Raw genomic sequence first — 19097 nt, 5'->3', positions numbered from 1 at the left:
TCTCAAGGCACAGCTGGGGGGAGGAAGGGGTCCGGTTTGGGGACATCAGAAATGCATCTCTGCTTTTTGCAGATGATGTGGTTCTGTTGGCTTCATCACACCATGACCTCCAGCATGCACTGGGGCTGTTTGCAGCTGAGTGTGAAGCGGTCAGGATGAGAGTCAGCACCTCCAAATCCAAGCTATGGTTCTCTGCTGGAAACCAATGGATTGGCCCCTCTGGGTTGGGAGAGAGTTACTGTCCTAAGCAAGGGAGTTCAAGTATCTCTGGTCTTGTTCACTAGTGAGGGTAGAATGGAGCATGAGATGGGTCAGCGATTTGGTGTGACGTCTGCAGTGTTGCAGGCTCTGCGCTGGACTGTCGTGGTGAAGAGGGAGCTGAGCCGGAAGCTTTCGATTTAGTGGTCCATGTTTGTCCCAACTCTCACCTATGGTCATGAGCTCTGGGTAGCGACCGAAAGAATGAGATCGCGGATACATGCAGCTGAAATGAGTTTCCTCCGTGGGGTGGCTCGGCTCAGCCTTAGAGATAGGGTAAGCAGCTCGGACATCCGGAGGGAGCTCGGAGTAGAGCCGCTGCTCCTTCGCATCAGAAGGATTCAGTTGAGGTGGTTCAGGGTGCCTCCTGTTAGAGGTGTTGTCCCACTAGTAGGAGGGCCCGGGACAGACACAGAACACACTGGAGAGATTTAATATCTCATCTGGCCTGGGAACGCCTTGGGGTTTCCCAGGAGGAGCTGGAAAGTGTTGCTGGGGAGAGGGACATCTGGGGTGCTTTGCTTGGCCTGCTGTCCCCGCAACCCGGCCTCAGATAAGCGGATGAAAATAGATGCATGGATGGAAATAAAATAAAACTTGTGAGTTAATTAAAAATGTCTACAAAGTTACAAGCAGATGTTTTCCACGTCTCACCGGGCTTGTTGGTGGATGAGTTGTCCAAGAAATGTACGATACTTCAACTCAGGCCTGAATCTGAACGAGGATCATTGTCAATTGGTGAGAACAAGAGAGTTAAAGGAAACGTTTGAATAAAACTTTTATTTTTTTCTGTACAAAATCATATTAGTTACCATTCTCAGTAATTTCATTATCATCTCCCCACTAGTTCAAGTCCCATCTTTAGGGACAATCACATATTAGGTTCTTGTGAGTGACGCACAGAAAGAAATACAAAACAACGTTCACATCTTTGTCCAATCCCTAAGCTTACTTATTAAAAGACAATAACAAGATGCCTTTACATCTCAGATTTCCCATCATACCGCTGGACAGACAGTGGAAGTACCTCAAAGAAGTTATTTGACTTTTCTTGATATCTATAAAAGCACGAAAGCCCTGACCTGACCACAGCGTGTGCAAGGTGTTTGTTTTGTCCAGTTCTACTTACTTCACTCTAGAAGTAAGAAAACCATAAAGGGGAGCTCGACACAGGTAAATACCACTGTAGAGTAGTTTTTGTTCCATGAAACAACACTGGTTGACTTTGCATAGTTGCATTCACAAATTAAAGAATGTGTTTTGTGTTGTTGGCTTTGGATTAAACTTTCCCTCCAGCAGACACAGAACTAAAGACATTGACAGTGTTATTCAAGAGTTGCGAGGGATTTTACTCAAAGAACAAAACAGCTGCATGTATGATTTACACGATGATGTCAGTTTAATAGATGTGACAGTTTCCTGGACCATCTATGACGGGATAAGTCACCTACTGTGATGTTAAACTGTGTAGATGTGTGCAACATACGTACAAATACGTTAGAGTCTTTTACAGCAATCAGAAATGAAGACAAGATGCTAATTTCAGACAGAAATGACCTTAAACTTAAATTTCACAGCTCAAACGTCCATTTCAAAACATTTATAAAATGTTAAACAGGAAAAATGTTTTCGCACTTGTATATTATCAAAATACCTCTATGATTTTAAGTCCCCGTTTAAATAAAAAAATGCAAAAGCACAATAAAATCGACGTGATTTCCCATTCAAGTGACCGCACTAAATACAATTTGTAGGTCTTCTCATGTTCTCATTCACCCACCTGATCACACCTGCTAAAAATACATCTGTTTGCACATACTGTATGTACATCTGCTTTGATCTCTCGGTACATTCTTTCATCTGTAAAGTACAACACTTCTCATTTGCTTCGCCTCACACCTCCATCGAAGCTTTACAGATGCTGCACACACTTGACAACTCAACCACAGCTGTTGGTCACTTCAAAAATCACCTATCAACCTACGTATTCAAACCAAACTCATGTACATACAAAAGATCTTGACTCCAATATCAAAGAATTGTGTTGTAAAATAAAATAAAATAAAAGGGGGGGATTTGGAGAAAAGGGAGGAAATGTATCATTTAAAAAAAGTAAAAAAATGGTGCATCTGCAAGTAGCCGTTGATTTGAAACTAGAAGACAATCCCTCTCTCTCTTTTTTTTTTTTTTTTTTTTAAATCACAGTGTTGTGGCCAGTCCATATGGATTATTCTGATTAGCAAGGTTCCCAGAGCTTAACGTACCAGCACCAATCTGCACAGTTGGACACTTCCCCAAACATTTGGTCCCCTCGTACACAAGGGACAAACCTCTACGTCAGAAAACAATTTCTTCTTGCAGATATACCAGTGTGGTTGTAGACTAGTTTGTAGCATTAAAACCTCTTTCTCTGCAGCCTCGTCAAGGCTTTTCCCCATGTTGAAGTCCTCTGTTGTCCCAAGCTTTGTTCTCCACTGATGTACCTCTGTGTGATGCCAGAGTTCGCCCCCCAAATCCCCCAGACTAGAGGTTGTCCCCTGGCTGGTACTGTGGCTCTGTGGCTGTGAAGTAGTCTTCCAAAAAGGACTGGATGTATTCGAAGGTCGGCCTTTCGTCTGGATCCTTCTTCCAGCACTGCCTCATCATCTCGTGGAGGGACTCGGGGCACCCCTGGGGGCAGGGCATGCGGTAGCCTCGTTCTACCTGCTCGAGTACCTCTCGATTCACCATACCTGGAAAAAACACAAAGGAATATGGTGTTAATGGACTAAATGGAGTGCACTTGTTAAGTGCGCTGATCCATAAGTATTTAAAATTTGCCTAATTCGTCCATTTGCACACACAAGCCAGCTATGATGCGAGGCAGTCACCTAATCTTTAGTTAAATCTGGGGCTCAATGTCTTGCTCAAGGATACATCCACATGTGAAAAGCTAAAGCTGTTCCCTATAATAAAGGTTATTCAACCTCTAAACATGCTTGGTTTCATAACTAACAAGTGTTAAGTTTGTTTTTAAAAATATTTTGGTTTGTAGCTTTAATTTTGCCATTTCTATAAAAACGAAAGTTCCTTGTATTTTTGCAGGAAATTGATGAAATGGACAAAAAATAATGAGACAATGAGAGGAGCAGGGACAGAGATTAAGGGCAATATGGTGGTGTTCTTCCTGCATTTAGCGCCATCATTCGAAGTGACAGTGATGTAGTTGGAAGGAGGGAAAAAGACAGGATGGCTTCGCCTTTGGGTAGCCAAGGGGCGTGCCTTCGATGCCATTAAAAACCAAACATCCTTATGCTCTTTGCATATATTACAAACTAGTTGCGTTTCTAGCAGCATCCCAAAATGTAAGTGCTGAGGATGTTGTGGATGTTATGATACATTTTATAATGTTTTGGCTAACTCCGATATTCAACTGTATTTTTTCGAGCTGGAGTGTAACATCCTGTCCGAAGAAATGCAGCATAGAAAGGGTGACACTGTGGCTGCCTAAGAGGGAATGACCAGCAGGAACATTTGAGAACCTTTTGGCTCAAATTGCTCCCCAATGCCGACAGAAACTGAAACATTCTGCTGCCAACAATGGCAGTTCCTGTTGGATGCTATCGCTGACGCTCGGAGAGTCCATGTGTGCGTCACTAAGCACGAAAGTTTACTTCTCACTTGGACGGAGGCTTGCTGGAGACCTTCCAGAAGATGAACTGGAAAAGACAACCAAGACCAGCAGGGCCGAGAGGACCCTGAGACCGCTGAGTGAGAACTTTTTCACCAAATGCTGTTGTAAGCAGCTGTAAGCTTTAATTGTGAAAGGTAGAAAACATTAGAAATAAAGTGGTAATGCATCGCTGTGGACAAAAATATCCTGCTGCTGTGGCACGCAGGAGGATTTTATTGGTTCAATTGACGACATTTACCTTCAACACTAATTTGACATCCACATAGGAGGTGACAAATTTTCCCTTGAAATGAAAAACTAGCTCCCAAAATCATCAATATATGCTGAATTTCTTTTGTTCAGTCAAGACAATCATGTCAATGTGGCTTTGTCCTCTGTAGGTTGACAGAAGTTATTTGAGAGAACCTATGACAAGTGGATTTTTCCAAAGTTTTCTAGTCAAGAAAAAATGGTAGAAGTTTTGATTAGGAAAGAACCCAGTTTGCAGCCTGAAGCGGTAGCAAATGTTGGCATCATGCAGCTGACAGCAGGAAAGAGAAAATGCCCACGCAAACCACTGTGTTAAAGAAAAACGATGAAGGAGAAAAACTTCAACAGCCTAGGTGGAACATGGGTCATTATTTCCTCTAAGACTTGCAGCCAATTTCAAGGTCAAAACACATGCTGGGCAAAACACAGTTAGTATTTTGTAGAAATAAAATCTAATTATAAATTATTTGATGTCCCAGTGGTCTCTGGCTAAAATAGTCATAACTCTAATGATCACACAAGGAGAAGCCCCACGAGAGCAGCGGGGTCGTGAATTCCTTCCCAAGACAGGAAGACAGTGATCCTGAACCCTGTGACACGGCGCTGAAACAGCTCCATGGGGAGCTCAACTGCAGCTAAAAGAGGTTATGACACAGAGACAGTGGTATGGTCACAACCGCATCCTCCCCCGCCTCCGCTCCATCACCCCCCACCCTCCCATCGCTCTGTGGGAGAGTGGGTATCAGATTATCTCACACACTTGGGGAGAGGAAAAGGCCCAGAGCGACTGCTGAGACCAGGATATGATAGCGTTGGTGGTGCGTCGGATGCTGAGGTGTTCGCGTGATTTATGTCTTGGATCTGAAATTCTCCGCTCTCATAACATGCCTGTCATGAGTGAGCGTATGTATCTATATACGTACAGACTAAAATAGAATAAAGATGATGTGTTCCCATGCTTGGTACGTGCTTTACCTGCCTCATACTGCTTCTACGTTATCAAACAAGAGAATAGAAATAGAGCTCCACAGCACAGCAGGACAAGAGCCACAAATGTCCGGTGAGTCATACCACAATTTGAGAAGGGAAAAGTGGGGGTTCAGCTTCCAGAATCTTCAGCTCTGGGGTGAATAATTAGACCCGACGGTTTGCACTAAACCAAGAGGTCCACGGGAGCCAGATGGCCCTTTACAAGAGATGGTGGTTAAGTCTGCCATATGGCACGCTCTGTAATCAGTGCCAGTCAGACAGTCATCACCTCTGCAGTACTGTGCTCAACCAGCAGGGGTCAGGACAGAGGTGACAGACGGCAGGAAGAGGGAGATCATGTGTGAGAGAGTAAGTGGTATTTTCCCATGCACTGATAAATCATTAGACATGTGCGGTGACTCATTTCAGCTATATGTATCCTGTGTGTGTATTCTGATCTACATGAGTGAGAAAACACTATTTAAAGCTTCAGATGCTGATGAGTGGCATCCCAGAATTACCCTGAGGCAGAATGAATTATTCCCGTTTTCCATGAAAGAAACTATGAGCAGCATATTCAAATAATGAGGAACTTTAAAACCAGAAACTGACAGAAACGGCAGGAAAAGGCAACCTCCAGTGTAAAAATGAATATCTATGAAGCTGTTATCGTTACCTGGGTATGGTACTCTGCCCTTGGTCACCAGTTCAGTCAGTAGTATACCAAACGACCACACGTCTGATTTGATAGTGAAGCGGCCGTACAGAGCAGCTTCAGGGGCCGTCCACTTGATGGGGAATTTAGCACCTGGAAAGAAGAACAAAAAAGAGTCAAGCAGAAGGAATAGGCTTTGAAATGATATATATAACTAGGGCTAACCGTTATTTTCAGTAGTGATTAACCCTCTGGAGTAGGGTCCCACTGCAGAGCTCCAGGCTCAGGCCCATCTCCATTGCCAGGACCCATGGTGGAAAAGCACATGTTCATCAGGATTCCTTATTAATAATTAACGTTTACATGCCACTGTATTACACAGCGCAGGATACTGTTTTATCTTGCTCATCATTAATGAATAAAGTAGTCCACTTAATGTATATTTCATACATTGTTTCAAGTCCATGCTGCCGTGTAAGTGTGGCTATTATCAGTTGACTGATCTCGTTTGGTTTCACGTTTAAGCTATGTACATGTTGTCTGTCATGCTCATCGTCAATAAATAAGTGTATTGTATGTCACACACCCTCCACCAATAACACCAAGGTGAACAATACAACCTGATATTTTGAAATAACTGTAACTTACAAAGTTATATAACACAACATAAGCAGCAAACAACTTGTACTAATTTTATAAGTTTGGTAATGTTTGCTAGCCATGCTAATGTTGTTAGCAAATTTGCATCATTTCAGTAAATTTTCATATTGGTTTGCTAAAACAAACTCACAAGATTAGTACCATTTATTTGCTGCTTAACTTTACTGTACTTTTGAAGTTACAGTTACATTGAAATATTAGGTAGCATTTTTGTTTTTACGTTGGTGTTACTGGTGGAGGGCGTATGGCTTATTCAACCTAATGAGGCCATGCTATCTTGACGACTGTCTTTGCTGGACGCAGACAATTTCAGACTTCCTTCTCCAAGCTTGAAACCATAAACAGTCCTAGATAACAGGTGGGCCCGAGCCTGGAGCTCCGCAGCTGGACCCTTCTCCCATTTTCTCAAATATTCTATTAAGATTTTAGTCTTTAAAGTAGTGGAAAAAGTAGCAAATCCTCCTCCTTTTTTTGCTTGAAAAAAGACAGATATAATGAAGCGATTCTCAGAATACTTGATGATTAATCTTCTGCTAATCAACTGATGACTCAATAAATTATGAGAACAGTGGGGCCTTTAGCGGGATTTATACTTCTGCATCAACATGGAGCCTATGCTGTAACCTACGCTGTAGCCTGACATACACCTCCCCAGAAAAATAACTACTCGTCGCGGAGATGCAGACCTCCTGTCTATTTTTGGAGGCTGAAACCATTTCCCTCAATGGAAACACAGTTTTTTTCCCCTTTAATTTCACAGATAAACAATAAATTGTAAAGACAATAAAGCCTCCACTAAATAGCATTGTAAGTCTTGTGTGTGATTTATTCTGGCTTCATATGAGTAGAGGAAATCTCTGCTAGTCGCTAGGCTAATTTATACAATGTAAAATGGTTAGCATGTTGTATTTGTGGGGAAAATGTTTCCAGCAAAAGACAAAGTTTTTTTTGTCTGCGAATGCTGCGAGTTGTGTACTTGTGTTTGAAATAGTTTCAAGTAAGCCATGTTTAATGTGTGTTTTGAATCAACTAAACTTTACAGCACTTCACAGAAACCCTGCCGCCAACTTATGTTTTGGCGGTGTAACTGCAGTGACACAGACACCCCCCGCACAAGTATAAATGCTCACAAAAGGCATAGATATTGCGTAGGCTCTGAATAGAGCTGACGCACAAGTACAAATCCCACTTTAGCATGCAGAATTTATGATGACAGAAATGTGTGCTCTTATACTCCAGTTTAAGTACGGATAAAATCTTATTACAGGAGACAAGACCTGGCAGTGGGGCTCCAAATAATCATTGTCATCACTGATTAATTTGCTAATTCTCTTTTTGATTAATAAATCAATAGTTTGGCTTACTGAAATGTCAGTAAATAGTAAAAAACAAAAAATTCTCACAATCACCCCTTCATCAGGTCCAACCTGACGTATTCAAATTTCTTTGTCTAGCCAACAAACACTCCAGAACTCAAAGATATTTAGTTCACTGTCACATAAGATAAAACAGAAGTAGAAGTCAGAAGATGGAACTAGTGAATATTTGGCATTTCTGCTTGAACAGTTACAGCTGTAAATCCAGTGTTGTAGTCATGGTGAGAGCTAAATTGAAGGTCCTGAGTAGGCGTTAAGGGCTCAGAATACATCCCTTGTCTATTTATAATAACACAAGTCCTCACAAATGCAGACACACAAACCCGCATGTGTCCACTTCTTACAAACACACACCTTGTCTGGCGGTGTACTCGTTGTCCTCGATGAGCCGAGCCAGGCCAAAGTCGGCGATCTTACACACCAAGTTATCAGCCACCAGGATGTTGGCGGCTCTCAGGTCCCTGTGGATGTAGTTCATCCTCTCAATGAAGGCCATGCCGTCTGCGATCTAAGACAGGATTGGACAGGCAGACAAGGAGGGGGAGGGGTCAACAAAGAGAAAATGTCAGGATGTAACCAAAGCACAGAGTCAAGGAGGGATTAATGCAGGCAAAAAGAAAACAGATCATATGCAGCTGCAACAACAACAACTGGACCAATCTTTAACACAGCTATCCACAACTATCTCTTTACGCTGGCTGTCAGGTCCCTCGGGGGCACCTCGAGGTTTCAACCCGCCTTGGTCTAATTCTCAAACACTTTTCCACTCTGCTGAGTGAGGAGAAGAGAGGGAGCCTGGGAGCTCGGAGAGGCGAATTAAGAGCAGATCACAGTATGTGACTGAGCCAGCGAGCTTAAGTGGCCTCTGATGTGCAGTGTTTAAGTGCCACAGTGGCAGTTAAGTGGTGGAGAATGAGGGGAGGCACATACAGTGGGGGAGGAGGAGAGGGAGGGTAGAAATGTCAGGTAGGATATTAAATAAATATGACAGCCAGATGGAGAACAAACTGATGCCGTTATTCACAGGGACTGAATATTTGACTCATACACACCTACACACACACGTCTGGGAGCTTGCCCACATGCAGCTCTCTTTGTTTTATTGCTGGTGCATGAAAATCCGTCTCTCTCACAGAGTTAAAACAGCAGCTGGGCAGGTAAGAGACAAAATGACTTTCTGTGCTCTGTGTTTTGATCCTACCTGTGCAGCCATGTCCACCAGCTGGGGCAGCTTCAGATATTTACCGTCTCCCTCTTTCAGGAAGTCCAGTAAACTACCTGTCAGAGTTTAGAAGAATAAAGCAGAATCAATACGTCTGTCTGGCCGTCGCACAAACACAACCCCAAAATAAATGCAGCATCAGTGGAGGCAAGACTTCATCAGAAGACATTCAAATAACCAAAACCACTCAAAGGCAACACGACTGCAAAGATCATAAGAGTCTTTTTTTAATTAAGTTCAGTTCTGTTTTATGATTACTGGTCACAGAAACCAATCGAGTTTCATTCTACTTATAATAAGAATCATAATAAGAGTTCTAATCCAGTTTAACAGGCATACTAAAATCACAGCCACAATATCATTTAGATTCTTTTCTATTCAGAGGCAGGTGATCGATATGAGATGATATCAGTTATTATCCTCATTGTATTTTTCTTGGCTGCTTGCCACAATCTGTCTGGTGCTAGGCTGCTAGCACTGGGAATTTTAAAACAGAGGAGGATCTAAAAGATGACGTTATGTATTGATATTTTCATTTTTGACTTGAGCGGCTGACTTCACTAAAGGCCACTTGGCTATAGAAACAGGTGATGTGCTGGCGATTTGACCAGCTGAGCTGCAGGTGACACCATCAGCCGGCTTGAGTCGAGCTCAGACCGGCCAGTTCACACCACTGCAACTTTTGTCTGCAATGTTTTTGCAAAATGGTTTTGTCTCTTCGCAAATATTTGGTCTGAACTGGAAGCAACAACAGGCAAAACATATTTCTAGTGCTGGGGGGACTTCAAGATATAGAAGAAAACTGGATGAACATCAAAGTATTACAAGCCTCACCTTAGTTGCGTATGCCATATGCAAATTTCCCTCTACTGAAAGAGCAGTGGTCCAGTCAAAAGAACTATGTTTGAAAAAGTGCTGTCCCCGACTAAGAACTTTCCTTGTCATCCAACAGTCGTCATTTAGGGCCATAAGTCAACTAGTCGGCTGCATGTTTACGATATTAGTTTAATTATTAAATGATTTATTGTGGGCGGGGTAACTCAATGGTTTGAGTTGAAGGTGTGAGAAAGAATAGTATCAGTAACATTGTTAACACTGTGCTACATTACAGAGAAATACAAACCGTACTAATGAACCTTCATTAATATAGGCCTATATTTTATCTACAAGTGCAGGTCACACACTGAGCGAGCCGCCTGTTAATGACGCTGTTGGCAAAGTAGTAATGATTGTGCTAAGTGGCTAATGGGCATGTAGCTACTGACATGTTTCAGATGATACGTCATGTTTGTAGTCGACCAATGAAGATGAGTTTACATATCACCTTGGGTTCGTCCTTCACCTTCTCAAAATGATCCCATACTTTGGATTTCCTGCCCGACATGTCATTAACTAGCCTGTGTGATATTTCCTGCCCGACATGTCATTAACTAGCCTGTGTGATAACCGCAGGTACCAGCCCTGGAAATTAGAGGCCGTACACATGCCTTTAACAGCCTGGAAAACGCGAGGTCGGATGCTGGGCGCTACTCTTGTGCCTTTCTTGTGCCAGCTTTTAAAAGCGCAACGGCAGGTTGTGTCTGTGTGGTTGTGATATAGGTTTTGATTTATTTTGACAAGACACAGCTCCTAATAGAGTATCACATTTGTTTTTTGTTGTTGTTTTTTTCTTGTTTTCTGCGACTAAGTGACCAATGGAAGTCACATTACCAGGTCGCACTGACCTGATTCAGTCTATATAATTGATTTACAACTTTCAGATTTTTCGTTACAAGTGCACTCATGTCTTTTCATGCGTTTCTACATGTAACTTGTGCTTATTCTTGACTTCTGGTTTGTAAGAGTGTCCCGTCCTTACCTTTGCCCATGAATTCTGTTACAATGTAGATGGGCTCCTCAGACACCACGGCATAGAGAGGCACCAGTTTGTCGTGTCGGAGTTTCTTCATGATCTGAGCCTCCTGCAGGAAGGCCTCTGGGGACATGGTGCCCGGCTTCAGGGTCTTGATAGCCACTTTAGTAGTGCCATTCCATGTGCCTGAATAAAACATAATAAAAAGAAAAGATCACTCCAGTTTGAAGCAAACCATAAACCAATGTTGCATTTCTGCAGCTTGAAAGGAATTATTGAGGAAATAATTAATCTGGGGCATTTCCAATTCATTAAATGACACACACTATAACACTGAAAGTACATTAAAGACTTTTTGACCCCTTTTAAGTGATTGAAAAGTCAATCCTAAAATCAGCTGTTGTGATCTCTGGCAGTATTCCCATGTATGAAGAGTAGCTCAGTAGAGAAAGAGCAGGACAGCTAAAATAATCAGCCACTTCCTGGTCCAGAGCCACTTACTCACGCCCTGCTTGCATACAATGAGCTGAGGCAGGAGATCTACTGCTTCCGTCATAAGGCTGACCTTCATGAATGAATCATGCTGAATAAACTACACACACGCACAAGCTGAAGGACAAAGTAGGGCAATGATGATATCTAACAATAATAGGAGCTGGCCAGAGCATGGGAGAGCAACGGTGGTTAACCAGCACAAGCCGGTACAATACAGTTTAAAAACTAAATGTTAAACAAACACATGAGTGAGGAGGAGACTTTTGGTAAGAAGTCGTGGCTGAGCAGGAAAGCCGTCGAGAGCAAACAGTGCAGGGAGAGACAGAGAGGGATTCCTGGGATTGCACAGCGGAGGCTTGCAGGTCGAGGCTTGCTGCAGGCCAGGCTTAATGAAAGACCGAGTGATGAAAGAAGAGAGTCGTGTTCACTGAAAGGCCCCCGTCTCACATGCAGGCCGGAGAACTGAAGCGTGGGAGGTGACCAGTGATTACTGAGCTGTGTGTGCGTGTGCGTGTGCATAAACCAACAGCAATCAGCATTTACATCAGTATGTGGGCCAGTGAGGCAGCAAGACAAGCTCTTTACTGAAGTCAGTCCCACTCGACTCTAAGCTCAAATGAGTCATTCTGCAAACTAATTCAGTTAATTTGCATATACTGCTTCTGAGTTGTTGGACATTAAATTTACATTAGTTATGAATAATGTACAGCGGATGTTTTGTTCTTGTATGTAAGCCTAATGGCCGAGTGAGTGTATGGCCATGCAGTTGTTTATATTCTTTACTAATTCATGATCAGTGTTAGCATCAAACATCAATACAGCAGAGTGTATTCATGCATGTGTGTTGCTGACATAGGAAGGACGAGGCTGATCCTAGTGAGTCCTGTCAGGAGTAGCCGACCTTCAACGGCTGCCGTCTAATGCTAATAATGTTAGCATGTTACATTTGTTTGGAAAACATATTTAGTATAAGACAGTTGTTTTGTCAGTGAACCTTGTGAGTTGTAGCATTACCTGTTTTTAAATGTTGCTGTTGTCCCCGGCTTCATATGAGTAGTGAAAAAATCTGCTAGCCGCTAGGCTAATTCATACAATGTAAAATGCCATAGACTTGTGCTAAATACATTAGCATGTTGTATTTGTGGGGAAAATGTGTCCAGATAAAGACAAGTGCTTTGTCTATGAATGCCGCGAGTTATAATGAAGCCTATTTATGTATTGTCTCTATTAAGCCATGTTTAATGTGTGCTTTAAGTGTGTTTTGGGTGTGCATCGAATCAACTAAACTTTACAGCACTTCACAGAAACTCCGCCGCCAACTAGTGTTTTGGAGTGAGTTGGAATGAGTTGCCTTTTTTTCAATTAATTATACAAAAATAATTGGAACTATTTTCGTAATTTCACTTGCTCCTGCAATTTCATTGCAAAAAAATGCCTAAAAACATTCAACATGCATCGCAATTCTTTAAGAAAAGGCATCAGGCATTTTAGGCTGCAACAATCCTAAAAAAAGCCGACAAAATCCTGAACAGACTAGTTAACTGTATTGTAATATTGTCCAGTTAGCTACCGAGAGCACAAGTAGTCACTATGGGTGCTTTCACACCTGCCCTGTTTGGTTTGGTCCAATCGAACTCAGGTTTGTTTGCCCCCTAAGTGATGTGTGAACCCAAAAAAACAAAAACAAAAAAAAAACAGGCAGAGACCTTCTTGAAGAGGTGGTCTCGGCCTGGTTACACACGATCTCTGGTGCAGTTAATTTGTGGTGAGAACGTGTTCCGACCTCGATCTGAACCAACTGCAGTCACATGACACATTGTTTGGGTTAAACATGAGCATGTTACAGTCCTGGAGGATTATTAATGTGCACCTCCTCCTGTACTGCCTTAATATGCACATTCAGCACATCCAATGCATCAAAACATTGTTTTCTAGTTGGAGCAGCGCCTCGTTTTCAAACTGTATGGTTTGACTAAAATGAACAATGACAGCAATATAGTCCACGATGACCAGCGCTAAAATCAACCTGCGTAGTTGTCCCTCCATTGTGACATTAGAAAGAGTCACATTTATTTTGCAAGTGTACTCTTCTTCAATGTTTTCTCTACTTCCTGTATTTTTCCCGCATGGAAATTCTGACCCATCAAGAGCAGCTTTCTCGTGCAAGGCATTTGATCTGGTCCACTTGTAAAAGTTGCCGTGAGAACACAAACCAACTCTAGGCAGTTAAACAACTTTGTAACAAAATTAGTCCCTGATTCGGACCAAAGCAAGACAACTCTAGGTCTGAAAGCACCCTAAATCACCAAACACCCAGCACCACTTATTTCCAGAGGCTGTGCAGATGAATGTCACAGCACTGGCAAAGACAGTAAAAACTAATGGCAGAAACATTTGTTCGGAGTGGGTTCTGTGGCCTCAAGGTTCATTCATAAACCACTTCACAAGACAACAATGATGTGTGTGTGTGTGTGTGTGTGTGTGTGTGTGTGTGTGTGTGTGTGTGTGTGTGTGTGTTTCTGAAACGTATACTGTCTGCTGGAGTACAGCAGTAATGGTCTCTTACCCATCCAGACTTCTCCGAAGCAGCCCTGGCCCAGTTTGACCTCCAGTCGGAGGGACTCTCGTGGGATTTCCCAAGCATCCTTAGCTAGTCCCTGAGTCTGAGGCTTCACTGTGGGGCACACAGTTGTCAGCTTGTAGCACAGTCCATCTGCATGTTCTGGACAGGAACAGACATGTAAAGACACACGGGGGGGGGGGGGGGGGGGTTAGCGATCAGTGTGCTAATAAATGGACTGTAAACATGCAATGAATAAAATATCACATAGCTACATGACAAGAGCAGCAAACTGCAATCAAACCACAATGAAGCAATTGCACAAAACTGTTGACCCGCTATTTCCACATTAATTCTTCCCAGAACAATCATTTATTATTTTTTTCAATTCTCCATTCCCGCAATAATCAAATGTTATGGTAATTTCACCGTAATGACATGAACCATGCTGAACTCAATTTAGTTTCAATTTCAGTAAGAAAGCAAAAGATCAAGAGGTTGTTTTTGGCGCTGAAGCCTTCACAGATGAAGCGGGAGCCTAATGCAGTTGACGGCAGCAGCACTAACCATGTTGTGAAATGTAATATTGGCATTCTGTGCACACACTCACACACACACACAGAGGGAAACCAGCCTGTTATATTCAAGCCACTGAACAGATAAGATGTCATAAACTTTTTCTGCATGACTTCCCACTTATTGTTGACTTGTGTCTGGAGTTTAAAAGGCTGCACTTAGAGGAATACAAAGGACTCAGTTATAAAGAGCACAGCAGTCAGTGAATTACATGAATTATGTGGACGGGAGCAGGCCTGAAATCAAATGTTAAAGAGCCACATAACAAACATCCTCTTGTTTATGGAGTCTGCTTCTGGGAGAGTTTGACTGTGTTCTTGTAAAGTTTTCAATAAACAGTTTGTCCTGCATCTGTGTGTGTGTGTGTGTGTGTGTGTGTGTGTGTGTGTGTGTGTGTGTGTGTGTGTGTGTGTGTTGGGGGGAGATGTGTGTTAGGAACAGCTGCCTGTCTATCAATATTGCAGAGATTACAGCAGGCTTAAGACTGTTTTTTATGGGATATGTGGGATTTCTATATCCATGCCTCTTTTGGCTTAAGTCTCACATGGTTTTGCTTTGTCGTGATAGCTGCGCTGCGACCGTGCCAGCGAGAGCAACCTCTGTAAAACATATTCAATATATATCCGAGCAGCAGATCTGCAGCTGAATAATGCATCTTCTACTGCGAGCGCTGAATTCATTGGCTGAAACACAAACTGTATAAATGACAATAACAAACACTGGCAAGTCTGTCCAGAAAACACACTCCAAACATGAGGAAGAAAAAAAAAAAACTTGCTTCGAGTCAGAGAGGTTCTCTAGTTGTAAACAACAATTTGTCTAAATGCTTCCTGCATGAGAATAAGATGTTTGCGGGGTCAGGCAGACGGGCTGCATACCTGTGTAGTGTTTCACGAGCTTCTGTAGTGTCTCAAACTGGGCCCGTGTGGTAATGTAATAACCACCGTTGTCCAGCTTTCGGATCTTGTAGTGTTTGACGTTGTCTCCCTTCACCTCATCCCAGTCCCGGATAGACAGGGAGTAGGCACCTTTCAAAAGACAGAGATTAAGACTGATGTGTGCAACAAAAACCCTCTAAAATCAATCTCAGGCTTTTATTTTACGTCACAGATAAATATAAAAACACATTTAACTTCCAACCGACATTAAAAACATGTTTTTTTCCATATAAATTAACATATGGCTGCAATAAAATCACAGCTCACACGAGAACAAAAGAAAAGTTTCATCTGCCTTATGGTATATCCACACTGCAGCCTTATCATTACAGTAGTGCTTTCAAGAAATAAATCCTCTTACCTTTGGTCGTCTCACTCTCCCGTGCCAAGAAAGTGCCCCGCTGGTTCCCTGGAAGCAATAAGAGGCGCTCTGCATCTTTGCGGCCCATTTTACCAAAGTACCATCTGCACGAACAGAGAAAGAGAGTCAGACAGGCAGAGGAGGAGCTCTCATTGTGATGTGCTGCACAACAAGTAGGGTTTTTCTATTCATGTAGGAAGAGTATGGCATATTAAGACGTTGGATATTTGGAAACTCTCTGGCTAAATCCCGTCTGTGAAATCGTCAAGTTAAAGATCAAAAACAGACGAACAGGAAAATAAAATTTACTGGATGTTAGTGAGTAATCATTAAACATCAGGACTCTTTATGTGGTTCATATGTGGTTATCTTCAAAGTCAGACAGAGGCTACTAAGAAGCTTAAACTCTCATTTAAGTCCAAATCATTTAGACCATATCCTTATAATCATAGCTTACTATTAACTTTACTCCAAGAAATATGTCTTTAGCTTATTCCATTACATATAATGTCTATTAGGGTTATGAATTAATAGGTAAAACTCTGGCTAAAGGCTGTAAATAATCTTAAAATGTAGCTCTTCTCTTCCCTTTTTTTTTCCAAAGAGTAGTTAGTCTTTTTCAAGCTATCATTACAAGCTGAGTCATGTTGAATTGTCTCAGCTCACAGGCACATTTTTCCCCAGGAACCAAAATCCTAAACACTATTGATCACTGACTCTTTCAGACTGAAGGCAAAGTTAGCTGGCTGGTTTACACAGGGTGTTTTTTTATGAGTCATTTAAACATCTAGTACGAGTAAAAATGGCTGTCAGCCAATGAGAAACCAGGCCAAAACTGTGTCAAAGCAGCATCGCAGTCCCTTAACGTTTCTGTCACACCAGATGAACAGCAATGGGAATGCCACCAGCTCTCAGCGACAATACAGGGCTCCATTGTTTGGACTCTCTGCAATGTCGCTACATGATGGGTTAGTCACAATGCGTGACCGCCCAGCCGCATCATGTCTTCTTAATCAGAGGAGAACTAAGTGAGCAGGGTGAGAAGCAGGAAAGGAATGTGAGGAAGAAAACTGAAAGAAAAAACTAAACAACTGTGGAGGATGACAGAGATAGGGAGAGACAGAGTGTTAGAAAAAGGTATTGAGCTCTTACTCTTCAGCCTGTATGGAGTCAGCTGGAGCCACGTAGTTACTGGGGATGTAGCCTTTCTGTCCGGTGTTGATGGAGCGAGCCTCCCACCAGTCGCCTTCCCTGAAAAGAGACGTATATGAGAATACAGAAACTCACAAAAGCAGGATTGAAAAATACACCGACGCTAAAATGAAGACAGCGGGTGTTATACAGACAAGAGAGAAATAAGGTCGTCTCACACGTCATTCAACCATGTCACAAATCTAAGTCATCACATCAAACAGTGGTGGAGGAGGTATTAAGATGCTTAAAGGCCTACTCACACCGAGGGCGTCAAAGATAACCAACATAAAAATGTGAAATACTCGTCTTCAAATGTTTCTCCTTAACACTACTCATGTCGGCTGTGATGCAAACTTTCAACAGCTGCAACACTTCACTCAAATAGATTTTACACCAGCACATTCCTCAATAAAAACAGGCCAACAGTTGAGGTCCTTCTGCGGATGCTAGAGCGGCTTCTGAGGAGGCAGAGGACCAACGACAGGATCCTATTGGTCGAGAGCACACAGTCAGTCTGTCTGAGGTAAGTTGTTGTATAGTGTGAGCTACCGTCAGCTACTTTATTGAGTTTCATAAGTGCCATATTGTAGGCAACTGGACTTGCTTGCTTTTCTTGAAGACGTTTCGCGTCTCATCCAAGAAGCTTCATCAGTTAGCTACCGTCAGCTACTTTATTGAGTTTCCTTTAAATAAAATGCTCTGAGTGAATTTCACTTTCCTCTGGTAATTGGTTAAGCAGTGTACATGTCTAGAGCTTTCATTGTGAAAGGTGATGACTGAAGGAGTGGATCTGGTATGTGCTGCCTTTGTCATGGTTGAAAAGAGTAATTAAGTATGCCTTCTTGGTTTGGACTATGGAGCCTCCAGGCTGTTGTCCCGCATAAGAGTGTTGATGCCGTAATCAGGGTAAAAAAAAAATTGGTGTGTTCCAAGTCAAATACTTTTTAAGAAAAATTTAGTATGTATTGCAGCTGCCCTTAAAAAGTATGTACTGTTACATGCAGTATGCACACAATCGGGACATACTGCTTTCTCATAATGTTGTGCCCTTAACTTTGACCCTCCTACTCATATTTCTGTTACCATGGAGATAAAGCAAAATGCCATTCACCGAGATCGCCAGAGATGGAGATCAACCCAGACAGCTCTAATGTTATTTCGCAATGTTATACCTGCATACATTGTAGATTCTAACATACTATATTCACAATGGTAAAATTACAAAGGCTACACATTTCTCCTATTTAGTACTTATGCCCTTTTGTTGTTGATTATATTTATGATTATTTCATTCAATTAAACAATTAATATTCCTGTTATTACCAACTGAATGGTCATCAGTCACCTGAATGCTCTGTCATCCATCATTGCAGCTTCTGACAACTGTCAATCAACTATTAAACAGCTGTCAATGAGTTGACAAGCTGTCATCTGTTTGCAGCTCAGTCAACGTGACGCATCGTCCGCTGCGCAGAGGATTGTGGGTCAGAATAGCCAGAAAAGCATGCTGTCCAGCATACTGCATGTGACATACTGTGTATACTGTATTTGGACATACTAAACCTTTTTCTGGCATACTATATAGTATGGTGGTATAGTGATTGGAACGCACAGGTTGACTTAGTTTAGAAAAAAATTACATCACTTATCTGCCTTGCAATACTCGCATTCTGTGTGAATGTACTGATGACAAAAACAACAGTTGAAAAAAATGTATTACCATTCAAATTAATTGCACAAAAACTACTTAAATAGCAGCAAAAAAGTATCATCTGTGAGATGTTCTCAAAGTATTAAAAGTGCTTGTTCTGTGGAAAAATGGCCCCTGATCTAAAAAGAAAAGATGAACCAATGCATCTCTGACCCTTGATTTTTTATTTTTTGTACAGGTATGTATGATTTGTGCATTGTCATGGTTTGGTATTTTGAAAGGTCCTTCACACTTGGCATGCTCTACGTGAGGAGGCTCCGGGTGTCCAGAGGTAAGATGAAGACCTTGCTGATGTTCCTGACTCCCATGGTAAACAGTCTGCACCAAGGGTTACACACTCTTTTGCCT

General features: G+C 42.1%; 1 protein-coding gene and 1 long non-coding RNA gene across 3 annotated transcripts in view; one reads left to right on the top strand and one right to left on the bottom strand.

The window, feature by feature from the left end:
- LOC126382756 (uncharacterized) overlaps positions 1 to 19097 on the top strand; it is a 199091-nt gene that overhangs the window by 162176 nt on the left and 17818 nt on the right. The gene's annotated exons all lie outside the window — the stretch shown is intronic.
- yes1 (YES proto-oncogene 1, Src family tyrosine kinase) overlaps positions 1020 to 19097 on the bottom strand; it is a 39016-nt gene continuing 20938 nt past the window's right edge. The window contains exons 4-12 of the mRNA XM_050032803.1: positions 16997 to 17095; positions 15845 to 15948; positions 15424 to 15573; positions 13976 to 14131; positions 10921 to 11100; positions 9042 to 9118; positions 8195 to 8348; positions 5826 to 5957; positions 1020 to 2990 (exon numbers count right to left, since the gene is read on the bottom strand). Of these exons, the coding sequence (XP_049888760.1) occupies positions 2782 to 2990; positions 5826 to 5957; positions 8195 to 8348; positions 9042 to 9118; positions 10921 to 11100; positions 13976 to 14131; positions 15424 to 15573; positions 15845 to 15948; positions 16997 to 17095 (1261 nt within the window). The 3' untranslated portion in view covers positions 1020 to 2781. The remainder of the gene's footprint in view (positions 2991 to 5825; positions 5958 to 8194; positions 8349 to 9041; positions 9119 to 10920; positions 11101 to 13975; positions 14132 to 15423; positions 15574 to 15844; positions 15949 to 16996; positions 17096 to 19097) is intronic.

Source organism: Epinephelus moara, chromosome 21, assembly GCF_006386435.1.
Source record: "Epinephelus moara isolate mb chromosome 21, YSFRI_EMoa_1.0, whole genome shotgun sequence".
Lineage (NCBI taxonomy): Eukaryota > Metazoa > Chordata > Actinopteri > Perciformes > Serranidae > Epinephelus > Epinephelus moara.
Note: the sequence above shows the minus strand (reverse complement) of the source record. Positions and strands in the feature narration are given on the sequence as shown.